This window comes from Oncorhynchus tshawytscha, linkage group LG05, assembly GCF_018296145.1.
Source record: "Oncorhynchus tshawytscha isolate Ot180627B linkage group LG05, Otsh_v2.0, whole genome shotgun sequence".
In the NCBI taxonomy this organism is placed as follows: domain Eukaryota; kingdom Metazoa; phylum Chordata; class Actinopteri; order Salmoniformes; family Salmonidae; genus Oncorhynchus; species Oncorhynchus tshawytscha.
The window spans coordinates 87,928,649-87,941,330 of NC_056433.1; the positions used below are offsets into that span (position 1 = coordinate 87,928,649).

Genomic DNA, 12,682 nt, shown 5'->3' on the forward strand with positions numbered 1-12,682 from the left:
CCCATCTCCACAGGGGAACTTTGGAGCTCTGTCGGAGTGACCATCTGGTTCTTGGTCACCTCCCTGACCAAGGCCCTTCTCCCCCGATTGTTCAGTTTGGCCGGGCGACCAGCTCTAGGAAGAGTTAATCCAAACTTCTTCCATTTAAGAATGATGGAGGCCCCTGTGTTCTTGGGGACCTTCAATGCTGCAGGTATTTTTTGGTACCCTTCCCCAGATCTGTTCTTCGACACAATCCTGTCTTGGAGCTCTACAGACAATTCCTTCGACCTCATGGCTTGGTTTTTGCTCTGACATGCACTGTCAACTGTGGGACCTTATATAGACAGATGTGTGCCTTTTCTAAATCATGTCCAATCAATTGAATTCACCACAGGTGGACTCCAATCAAGTTGTAGAAACATCAATGGAAACAGGATGCAACTGAGCTCAATTTCAAGTCTCATAGCAAAGGGTCTGAACACTTATGTAAATAAGGTATTTGTTTTTAATTTTTAATTCCTGGTCAGAAATGTCTAAAAACCTGTTTTCTCTTTGTCATCATGGGATGTTTTTTTTCTTAATATTTAATCCATTGTAGAATAAGGCTGACGGATGGTAGAAAACAGAGTGAGGCTGTAGCATAACAAAATGTCAAGGGGGTCCGAGTACCTTCCGAATGTAAATAGAAGAAGAATGATACATTTATGGATTCTTTTCTCTTTATTCAACCCTTCAACCACACAGTATTGAATGACCCTAAACCCACCTGCCCCGCAGATATTTTTTTAAATTATTTTTTATTTTTTTATTTTACCTTTTATTTAATCAGGCAAGTCAGTTAAGAACACATTCTTATTTTCAATGACGGCCTAGGAACAGTGGGTTAACTGCCTGAGGAGAGACCGCTGGGGGAAGATGAAGTTGACTGTGGGGACTGCGGGTTATGAGTCAACCCGCACATCACTAGTGTGTGTTCCTGTTGTTTAATTCACTGATTGGCTGGAGTGTCTGTGTGTGTGTCTGTCTAATTCACTGATTGGCTGGAGTGTCTGTGTGTGTGTCTGTCTAATTCACTGATTGGCTGGAGTGTCTGTGTGTGTGTCTGTCTAATTCACTGATTGGCTGGAGTGTCTGTGTGTGTGTCTGTCTAATTCACTGATTGGCTGGAGTGTCTGTGTTTGTGTCTGTCTAATTCACTGATTGGCTGGAGTGTCTGTGTGTGTGTCTAATTCACTGATTGGCTGGAGTGTCTGTGTTTGTGTCTGTCTAATTCACTGATTGGCTGGAGTGTCTGTGTTTGTCTGTCTAATTCACTGATTGGCTGGAGTGTCTGTGTTTTGTCTGTCTAATTCACTGATTGGCTGGAGTGTCTGTGTTTGTGTCTGTCTAATTCACTGATTGGCTGGAGTGTCTGTGTTTGTGTCTGTCTAATTCACTGATTGGCTGGAGTGTCTGTGTTTGTGTCTGTCTAATTCACTGATTGGCTGGAGTGTCTGTGTGTGTGTCTGTCTAATTCACTGATTGGCTGGAGTGTCTGTGTGTGTGTCTGTCTAATTCACTGATTGGCTGGAGTGGCTGGTAGTAATGAATCTGCTTCTGCTATAGAGGAAGTTTTCATACTCTGTGTTTTCATCTGACTTGTTTGGATGAGTGGTCAAAATGGAAGTTGTTTGGAGAATGTGTTAATGCAGTTACCAGAACAGCTGTAACGTTTTATCAGTACCAGATAATTCAGTTATAATTAGAGGATGATTTTATTATTATATTATATATTTATTATTTATATATTGTCTACATGTTATAAAGTTGTCTGAATGGGGAGGGGAAAACTGAAAACTAGCTGTTATTGGCAGAGAGATTCGGAACTCTCTTTCTTATTGGTCTATTAACTAATTGCTCACCTGGTGATGTCATAAGGCAGGCCAAAACCCTATCCCACCCAAACAATCTGACATTTCAGGCAGTCTTTTTCATACAGCTCTTACACTCAAAGGGCATTATCATAATTTTCACAGTATTATTCCAATCTCATAGTGTTGGAAATCACTTTTTTCACTGCACTGGGCCTTTAAAGGTCATTTCCAATTGTGCCAATCAATGCAGCGTTTACCGTGAATCCAGTCTCCGCTAACGCGGAAGACATTGCATTTCAATTTAAATCACGTTGTAACGCTGAACTTCCGCAATACAGATTGAGACCTTACTTTGTTAAGTAAATGATAAATACTTCACCCCTATTCTCCAGGGTTGACCATTGGAACAACGAGAAAGAACGTGTAGTTCTGATCACAGACAACTCCCTGCTGGTCTGTAAGTACGACTTCATCATGCTCAACATTGAGCAGATACAGAAAATCCCTCTCAACTTCATAGACCGCATCTCCCATGGCAACTTCAGCTTCCCCCAGCGGTCTCTCCTCAAGTGAGTACCCCTCTCCTCCTCTCTCCTCCTTTCCTCCTTTCCTCTCCTCATGCGAGTACCCCTCTCCTCTCCTCCTTTCCTCCTCTCCTCTCCTCCTCATGCGAGTACCCCTCTCCTCTCCTTCTTTGCTCTCCTCCTCACGTGAGTACCCCTCTCCTCTCCTTCTTTGCTCTCCTCCTCATGCGAGTACCCCTCTCCTCTCCTTCTTTGCTCTCCTCCTCACGTGAGTACCCCTCTCCTCTCCTCCTTTCCTCCTTTCCTCTCCTCCTCACGTGAGTACCCCTCTCCTCTCCTCCTTTCCTCCTTTCCTCTCCTCCTCACGTGAGTACCCCTCCCTCTCCTCCTCTTCTCTTCTTTCCTCTCCTCCTCACATAAGTATCCCTCCCTTCCATCTCCATCACTCCCTCTCCCTACTCCTCCTCCTCCTCCTCCTCCTCCTTATCCCTTTCCCTCCTGTTCAAAAGTCATCTACAATAATTCCTCCTTTTCAATGCTTTCTAACAGCTGCTTTTGTCTGTGGTAATATTTCCATAATAAACAGTCTGTATGAGCTGTTGTCATGCCAACAGTTAATACTCTATCTCTGTATATTCAGGGCCAGAGGGCCGATTCTGACTTAGGAATGTACACCTTTCCAGGGGGCCGATTCTGACTTAGGAATGTACACCTTTCCAGAGGGCCGATTCTGACTTAGGACTGTACACCTTTCCTACTCACTTGCCAGTATTTGGTATTCAGGCTTAAATAATTCATTCGCATAAGGTTTGGCTACCTCGTGCTTTCTGAATACATTTCATTCAACCACTAGAAACCCACTTATTCAGTCGCATAAGGTTTGGCTACCTCGTGCTCTCTGAATACATTTCATTCAACCACTAGAAACCCACTTATTCAGTCGCATAAGGTTTGGCTACCTCGTGCTCTCTGAATACATTTCATTCAACCACTAGAAACCCACTTATTCAGTCGCATAAGGTTTGGCTACCTCGTGCTCTCTGAATACATTTCATTCAACCACTAGAAACCCACTTATTCAGTCGCATAAGGTTTGGCTACCTCGTGCTCTCTGAATACATTTCATTCAACCACTAGAAACCCACTTATTCAGTCGCATAAGGTTTGTCTACCTCGTGCTCTTTGAATAGATTTCATTCAACCACTAGAAACCCACTTATTCAGTCGCATAAGGTTTGGCTACCTCGTGCTCTCGGAATACATTTCATTCAACCACTAGAAACCCACTTATTCAGTCGCATAAGGTTTGGCTACCTCGTGCTCTCTGAATACATTTCATTCAACCACTAGAAACCCACTTATTCAGTTGCATAAGGTTTGGCTACCTCGTGCTCTTTGAAACCCACTTATTCAGTCGCAGGTTTGGCTACGTGCACTCTGAAACCCACTTATTCAGTCGCATAAGGTTTGGCTACCTCGTGCTCTCTGAAACCCACTTATTCACATTCGGAATACATTTCATTCAACCACTAGAAACCCACTTATTCAGTTGCATAAGGTTTGGCTACCTCGTGCTCTCTGAAACCCACTTATTTCATAAGGTTTGGCTAACGTGCTCTAGAAACCCACTTATTCAGTCGCATAAGGTTTGGCTACCTCGTGCTCTCTGAAACCCACTTATTCAGTCGCATAAGGTTTGGCTACCTCGTGCTCTCTGAAACCCACTTATTTCGCAGGTTTGGCAACCACTCTGAAACCCACTTATTCAGTCGCATAAGGTTTGGCTACCTCGTGCTCTCTGAAACCCACTTATTCAGTCGCATAAGGTTTGGCTACCTCGTGCTCTCTGAATACATATTCATTCAACCACTAGCTCTCTGAAACCCACTTATTCAGTTGCATAAGGTTTGGCTACCTCGTGCTCTCTGAAACCCACTTATTCAGTCGCATAAGGTTTGGCTACCTCGTGCTCTCTGAAATACTTATTTCATTCAACCACTAGAAACCCACTTATTCAGTTGCATAAGGTTTGGCTACCTCGTGCTCTCTGAAACCCATTCAGTTGCAGGTTTCAACCACTAGAAACCCACTTATTCAGTTGCATAAGGTTTGGCTACCTCGTGCTCTCTGAATACATTTCATTCAACCACTAGAAACCCACTTATTCAGTTGCATAAGGTTTGGCTACCTCGTGCTCTCTGAAACCCACTTATTTCAGGTTTGGCTACCACTCTGAAACCCACTTATTCAGTCGCATAAGGTTTGGCTACCTCGTGCTCTCTGAAACATTTCAGGTTTCAACCACTAGAAACCCACTTATTCAGTTGCATAAGGTTTGGCTACCTCGTGCTCTCTGAAACCCACTTATTTCAGGTTTCAACCACTAGAAACCCACTTATTCAGTCGCATAAGGTTTGGCTACCTCGTGCTCTCTGAAACCCACTTATTCAGTTGCATAAGGTTTGGCTACCTCGTGCTCTCTGAAAACTTATTCATTTCGCAGGTTTCAACCACTCTGAAACCCACTTATTCAGTTGCATAAGGTTTGGCTACCTCGTGCTCTCTGAATACATTTCAGGTTTCAACCACTCTGAAACCCACTTATTCAGTCGCATAAGGTTTGGCTACCTCGTGCTCTCTGAAACCCACTTATTCAGTCGCATTTCATTCAACCACTAGAAACCCACTTATTCAGTTGCATAAGGTTTGGCTACCTCGTGCTCTCTGAAATACTTATTTCATAAGGTTTGGCAACCACTAGAAACCCACTTATTCAGTTGCATAAGGTTTGGCTACCTCGTGCTCTTTGAAACCCACTTATTCAGTTGCATAAGGTTTGGCTACCTCGTGCTCTTTGAAACCCACTTATTCAGTTGCATAAGGTTTGGCTACCTCGTGCTCTTTGAAACCCACTTATTCAGTCGCATAAGGTTTGGCTACCTCGTGCTCTCTGAAACCCACTTGCTGGCCAACAGCTTTTCTTTTTTGTTAAGGGTTTGATCAGATTTAATATTGTGGATAGATGGTTTCTTCCATCAATGTAATTGTCTGCATCCAATCCCCCATATATTGTTTGGGTAAATATATCTACATACATACATGCATGCATGTGTGTGTGTGTGTGTGTGTGTGTGTGTGTGTGTGTGTGTGTGTGTGTGTATACAGTATATATCGTTTTTTTCTCCGTTTTTCACAATTCCTGACATTTAATCCTAGTAAAAATTCTCTGTCTTAGGTCAGTTAGGATCACCACTATATTTTAAGAATGTGAAATGTCAGAATAATAGTAGAGAGAGATTTCTTTCAGCTTTTATTTATTTCATCACATTCCCAGTGGGTCAGAAGTTTACATACACTCAATTAGTATTTGGTAGCATCGCCTTTAAATTGTTTAACTTGGGTCAAACGTTTCGGGTAGCCTTCCACAAGCTTCCCACAATAAGTTGGGTGAATTTTGGCCCAATCCTCCTGACAGAGCTGGTGTAACTGAGTCAGGTTTGTCGACCTCCTTGCTCACACACACCTTTTCAGTTCTGCCCACAAATTTCCTATAGGATTGAGGTCAGGGCTTTGTGATGGCCACTCCAATACCTTGACTTTGTTGTCCTTAAGCCATTTTTCCACAACTTTGGAAGTATGCTTGGGGTCATTTTCCATTTGGAAGACCCATTTGCAACCAAGCTCTATCTTCCTGACTGATGTCTTGAGATGTTGCTTCAAAATATCCACATAATTTTCCTTCCTTCAATGCCATCTATTTTGTGAAGTGCACCAGACCCTCCTGCAGAAAAGCACCCCCACAACATGATGCTGCCACCCAGGGCTTTACGGTTGGGATGGTGTTCTTCGGCTTCCAAGTGTCCCCTTTTTCCCTCCAAACATAACGATGGTCATTATGGCCAAATAGTTCTATTTTTGTTTCATCAGACCAGAGGACATTTCTCCAAAAAGTACGATCTTTGTCCCCATGTGCAGTTGCAAACTGTAGTCTGGCTTTTTTATGGCGGTTTTGGAGCAGTGGCTTCTTCCTTTGAAAGGGTTTTCCTGTGGTGAAGGAGAAGCGGACCAAAATGCAGCGTGGTGGTTATTCATGTTCTTTAATAAAGGAACTAGACATGAAATAACAAAAAAACAATAAATGTGCGAAAACCTAAACAGTCTATCTGGTGCAAAACACAGAGACAGGAACAAACACCCACAAACACACAGTGAAAACCAGGCTACCTAAGTATGATTCTCAATCAGAGACAACTAATGACACCTGCCTCTGATTGAGAACCATACTAGGCCGAAACATAGAAATACCCAAAACCTAGAAAAACAAACAGACTGCCCACCCCAACTCACACCCTGACCGTACTAAAACAAACAGACTGCCCACCCCAACTCACGCCCTGACCATACTAAAACAAACATAGACTGCCCTGACCATACTAAATAATGACAAAACATAGGAAATAAAGGTCAGAACGTGACATCCTTGTTGAGCGGCCTTCAGGTTATGTCAATATAGGACTCGTTTTACTGTGGATATTGATACTTTTTGTACCTGTTTTCTCCAGCATATTCACAAGGTCCTTTGCTGTTGTTCTGGGATTGATTTGCACTTATCCCACACCAAAGTACGTTCATCTCTAGGAGACAGAACGCGTCTCCTTCCTGAGTGGTATGACGGCTGCGTGGTCCCATGGTGTTTATACTTGCGTACTATTGTTTGTACAAATGAATGTGGTACCTTCAGGCGTTTGGAAATTGCTCCCAAGGATGTACCAGACTTGTGGACGTCTTGGCTGATTTCTTTTGATTTTCCCATGATGTCAAGCAGAGAGGCACTGAGTTGGAAGGTAGGCGTTGAAATACATCCACAGGTACACCTCCAATAGGCTAATTGACATCATTTGAGTCAATCAGAAGCTTCTAAAGCCATGACATAATTTTCTGGAATTTTCCAAGCTGTTTAAAGGCACAGTCAACTTAGTGTATGTAAACGTCTGACCCACAGGAATTGTGATACAGTGAATTATAAGTGAAATAATTTGTCTGTAAACAATTGTTGGAATTGTTGGAAAAATGACTTGTGTCATGCACAAAGTAGAGGTCCTAACCGACTTGCCAAAACTATAGTTTGTTAACAAGAAATATATATATTTATCCCCCCCAGTCCTTATTCCACAAAACTTCATCTAAAATGGTTGTATGAGTTTCATGTAAACAATAGATATTATATTACCTCTCTTTTAGCCAGGTAAATACTTATTATCTTTTCTTATTATCTGATAAGCCATAACAATTATAACTGGCTATACTTATTTCACCATTTACCATAATGAGATACAACTTTCAATTCTATTTATCATAATATATGTTTGTAAAATGATGATTGAGTGTCTATATAGCTGTACCATGATATAGCAATTGCATTGCTAATAGGTACACCTCCAATTGGTCCCCACTATTCCACCCGCTAAAAGCCCTCCTCATCCCGAGTTGGGTTGTCATCCCATGGACCCGATGAGACCCCGACCCCACAGAACAGAAGCAGATCAAACGTTCATCACCTCGATTTGTATTTTATATAGCCATTAAAAAAATATACACTGCTGTTCAAAAGTTTGGGGTCACTTATAGACATTTCTGGTACTGTATATATATATATATATATATATATATATATATATATATATATATTTTATATAGCCATTAAAAAAATATACACTGCTGTTCAAAAGTTTGGGGTCACTTATAGACATTTCCTTGTTTTTGAAAGAAAAGCTATTTTTTCGTCCATTTAAAATAACATCAAATTGATCAGAAATAAGGTGTAGACATTGTTAATGTTGTAAATGACTATTGTAGCTGGAAACGACTGATTTAAAAAAATGGAATATCTACATAGACGTACAGAGGCCCATTATCAGCAACCATCACTCCTGACGTACAGAGGGCCCATTAAAGTATTAACAGGTTATTAACAGGTTATTAACAAGTTATTAACAGGTTATTAACAGTGGTTATTAACAGTGGTTATTAACAGGTTATTAACAGTAGTTATTAACAGGTTATTAACAGGTTATTAACAGTGGTTATTAACAGTGGTTATTAACAGTGGTTATTAACAGGTTATTAACAGTGGTTGGAGGTGGAAGTGTTCAAATCAAAGTTTATTTGTCAAGTGTGCCGAATACAACAGGTGTAGTAGACCTCACAGTGAAATGCTGAATACAACAGGTGTAGTAGACCTTACAGTGAAATGCTGAATACAACGGGTGTAGTAGACCTTACAGTGAAATGCTGAATACAACAGGTGTAGTAGACCTCACAGTGAAATGCTGAACACAACAGGTGTAGTAGACCTCAGTGAAATGCTGAATACAACAGGTGTAGTAGACCTCACAGTGAAATGCTGAATACAACAGGTGTAGTAGACCTTACAGTGAAATGCTGAATACAACAGGTGTAGTAGACCTCACAGTGAAATGCTGAATACAACAGGTGTAGTAGACCTTACAGTGAAATGCTGAATACAACAGGTGTAGTAGACCTCACAGTAAAATGCTGAATACAACAGGTGTAGTAGACCTTACAGTGAAATGCTGAATACAACAGGTAGACCTTACAGTGAAATGCTGAATACAACATGTGTAGTAGACCTTATAGTGAAATACTGAATACAACAGGTGTAGTAGACCTTACAGTGAAATGCTGAATACATCAGGTGTAGTAGACCTCACAGTGAAATGCTGAATACAACAGGTGTAGTAGACCTTATAGTGAAATGCTGAATACAACAGGTGTAGTAGACCTTACAGTGAAATGCTGAATACAACAGGTGTAGTAGACCTTACAGTGAAATGCTGAATACAACAGGTAGACCTTACAGTGAAATGCTGAATACAACATGTGTAGTAGACCTTATAGTGAAATGCTGAATACAACAGGTGTAGTAGACCTTATAGTGAAATGCTGAATACAACAGGTGTAGTAGACCTTATAGTGAAATGCTGAATACAACAGGTAGACCTTACAGTGACATGCTGAATACAACAGGTAGACCTTACAGTGACATGCTGAATACAACAGGTAGACCTTACAGTGAAATGCTGAATACAACAGGTAGACCTTACAGTGAAATGCTTACTTACAGGCTCTAACCAATAGTGCGGGGGAAAAAAGGTGTGTGTGTGTGTGTGTGTAGGTAAGTAAAGAAATAAAACAACAGTAAATAGACAGGCTATATACAGTAGCGAGGCTATAAAAGTAGCGAGGCTATAAAAGTAGCGAGGCTATATACAGTAGAGAGGCTATAAAAGTAGCGAGGCTATATACAGACACCTGTTAGTCAGGCTGATTGAGGTAGCATGTACATGTAGATATGGTTAAAGTGACTACGCAGATATGATAAACAGAGAGTAGCAGTAGCATAAAAGAGGGGTTGGCGGGTGGTGGGACACAATGCAGATAGCACGGTTAGCCAATGTGCGGGAGCACTGGTTGGTCAGCCCAACTGAGGTAGTATGTACATGAATGTATAGTTAAAGTGACTATGCATATAAGATAAACAGAGAGTAGCAGCAGCGTAAAAGAGGGGTTGGGGGGCACACAATGCAAATAGTCCGGGTAACCATTTTGTTACCTGTTCAGGAGTCTTATGGCTTCTTGAGAAGCATTTTTGTCCTAGACTTGGCACTCCGGTACTGCTTGCCTTGTGGTAGTAGAGAGAACAGTCTATGACTGGGGTGGCTGGGGTCTTTGACAATTATTAGGGCCTTCCTCTGACACCGCCTGGTATAGAGGTCCTAGGGAGATTAGCCCCAGTGATGTACTGGGCCGTATGCACAATCTAGTTTGTATTTGGACCAACCCTCTGTTGTGCCTTGCGGTCGGAGGCCGAACAATTGCCATAACAGGCAGTGATACACCCAGTCAGGATGCTCTCGATGTTGCAGCTGTAGAACCTTTTGAGGGGGAATAGGCTTTGTCATGCCCTCTTCATGACTGTCTTGGTGTATTTGGACCAATCTAGTTTGTTGTTGATGTGGACACCAAGGAATTTGAAGCTCACAACCTGCTCCATTACAGTCCCGTCGATGAGAATGGGGACGTGATCGGTGCTCCTTTTCCTGTAGTCCACAATCATCTCCTTAGTCTTGGTTACATTGAGGGATAGGTTGTTATTCTGGCACCACCGGGCCAGGTCTCTGACCTCCTCCCTATAGGCTGTCTCGTCGTTGTCGGTGATCAGGCCTACCACTGTTGTGTCGTCAGCAAACTTAATGATGGTGTTGGAGTCGTGCCTGGCCATGCAGTCGTGGGTGAACAGGGAGTACAGGAGGGGACTGAGCACGCACCCCTGGGGAGCTCCAGTGTTGGGGATCAGCGTGGCAGATGTGTTGTTCCCTCACCACCTGGGGGCGGCCAGATTCCAGAAGTCCAGATTCTAGAAGTCCAGATTCCAGAAGTCCAGGATCCAGTTGCAGAGGGAGGTGTTTAGTCCCAGGTTCCTTAGCTTGCTGATGAGCTCTGAGGGTACTATGGTGTTGAACTCTGAGCTGTAGTTAATGAACAGCATTCTCACATAGGTGTTCCTTTTGTCCAGGTGGGAAAGGACAGTGTAGAGTGCAATAGAGAGTGCATCATCTGTGGATCTGTTTGGGCGGTATGAAAATTGGAGTGAGTCTAGGGTTTCTAGGATATTGGTGTTGATGTGAGCCATGGCCAGCCTTTCAAAGCACTTCATGGCTATGGAAGTGAGTGCTATGGGTCTGTAGTCATTTAGGCAGGTTGCCTTTGTGTTCTTGGGCACAGGGACTATGGTGGTCTGCTTGAAGAATGTTGGTTTTACAGAATCAATCAGGGACTGGTTGAAAATGTCAGTGAAGACACCAGCCAGTTGGTTAGCACATGCCCGGAGCATACGTCCTGGTAATCCGTCTGGCCCCGCAGCCTTGTGTATGTTGACCTGTTTAAAGGTCTTAGTCACGTCGGCTACGGACAACGTGATCACATAGTCGTCCGGAACAGCTGATGCTCTTATGCATGCCTCAGTGTTGCTTGCCCCGAAGCGAGCATAGAAGTGATTTAGCTCGTCTGGTAGGCTCGTGTCACTGGGCAGCTCGCGGCTGTGCTTCCCTTTGTAGGCTGTAATAGTTTGCAAGCCCTGCCACATCCGACGAGCTTCGGAGCCGGTGTAGTATGATTCAATCTTAGTCCTGTATTGATGCTTTGACTGTTTGATGGTTCGTCGGATGGCATAGCGGGATTTCTTGTAAGGTGGCAGTATTAGCTGTGGTTGGAGGTGGCAGTATTAGCTGTGGTTGGAGGTGGCAGTATTAGCTGTGGTTGGAGGTGGCAGTATTAGCTGTGGTTGGAGGTGGCAGTATTAGCTGTGGTTGGAGGTGGCAGTATTAGCTGTGGTTGGAGGTGGCAGTATTAGCTGTGGTTGGAGGTGGCAGTATTAGCTGTGGTTGGAGGTGGCAGTATTAGCTGTGGTTGGAGGTGGCAGTATTAGCTGTGGTTGGAGGTGGCAGTATTAGCTGTGGTTGGAGGTGGCAGTATTAGCTGTGGTTGGAGGTGGCAGTATTAGCTGTGGTTGGATGGGGAGGTATTAGCAGTGGTTGGAGGTGGCAGTATTAGCTGTGGTTGGAGGTGGCAGTATTAGCTGTGGTTGGAGGTGGCAGTATTAGCTGTGGTTGGAGGTGGCAGTATTAGCAGTGGTTGGAGGTGGCATTATTAGCTGTGATTGGAGGTGGCATTATTAGCTGTGGTTGGAGGTGGCATTATTAGCTGTGGTTGGAGGTGGCATTATTAGCTGTGGTTGGAGGTGGCATTATTAGCTGTGGTTGGAGGTGGCATTATTAGCTGTGGTTGGAGGTGGCATTATTAGCTGTGGTTGGACGTGGCATTAGCTGTGGTTGGAGGTGGCATTATTAGCTGTGGTTGGAGGTGGCATTATTAGCTGTGGTTGGAGGTGGCATTATTAGCTGTGGTTGGAGGTGGCATTATTAGCTGTGGTTGGAGGTGGCAGTATTAGCTGTGGTTGGAGGTGGCAGTATTAGCAGTGGTTGGAGGTGGCATTATTAGCTGTGGTTGGAGGTGGCATTATTAGCTGTGGTTGGAGGTGGCATTATTAGCTGTGGTTGGACGTGGCATTAGCTGTGGTTGGAGGTGGCATTATTAGCTGTGGTTGGAGGTGGCATTATTAGCTGTGGTTGGAGGTGGCATTATTAGCTGTGGTTGGAGGTGACAGTATTAGCTGTGGTTGGAGGTGGCAGTATTAGCTGTGGTTGGAGGTGGCAGTATTAGCTGTGGGTGGAGGTGGCAGTA

General features: G+C 43.4%; 1 protein-coding gene across 2 annotated transcripts in view; it reads left to right on the plus strand.

Annotated features, from left to right (window-relative positions):
* Positions 1 to 12,682, plus strand: part of LOC112249698 (tumor protein p63-regulated gene 1-like protein) — an 82,226-nt gene that overhangs the window by 24,842 nt on the left and 44,702 nt on the right. For both annotated transcript variants that reach the window (XM_042322626.1, XM_042322627.1), the window contains exon 4: positions 2,228 to 2,404. In XM_042322626.1, coding sequence (XP_042178560.1) covers positions 2,228 to 2,404 — 177 coding nt within the window. The remainder of the gene's footprint in view (positions 1 to 2,227; positions 2,405 to 12,682) is intronic.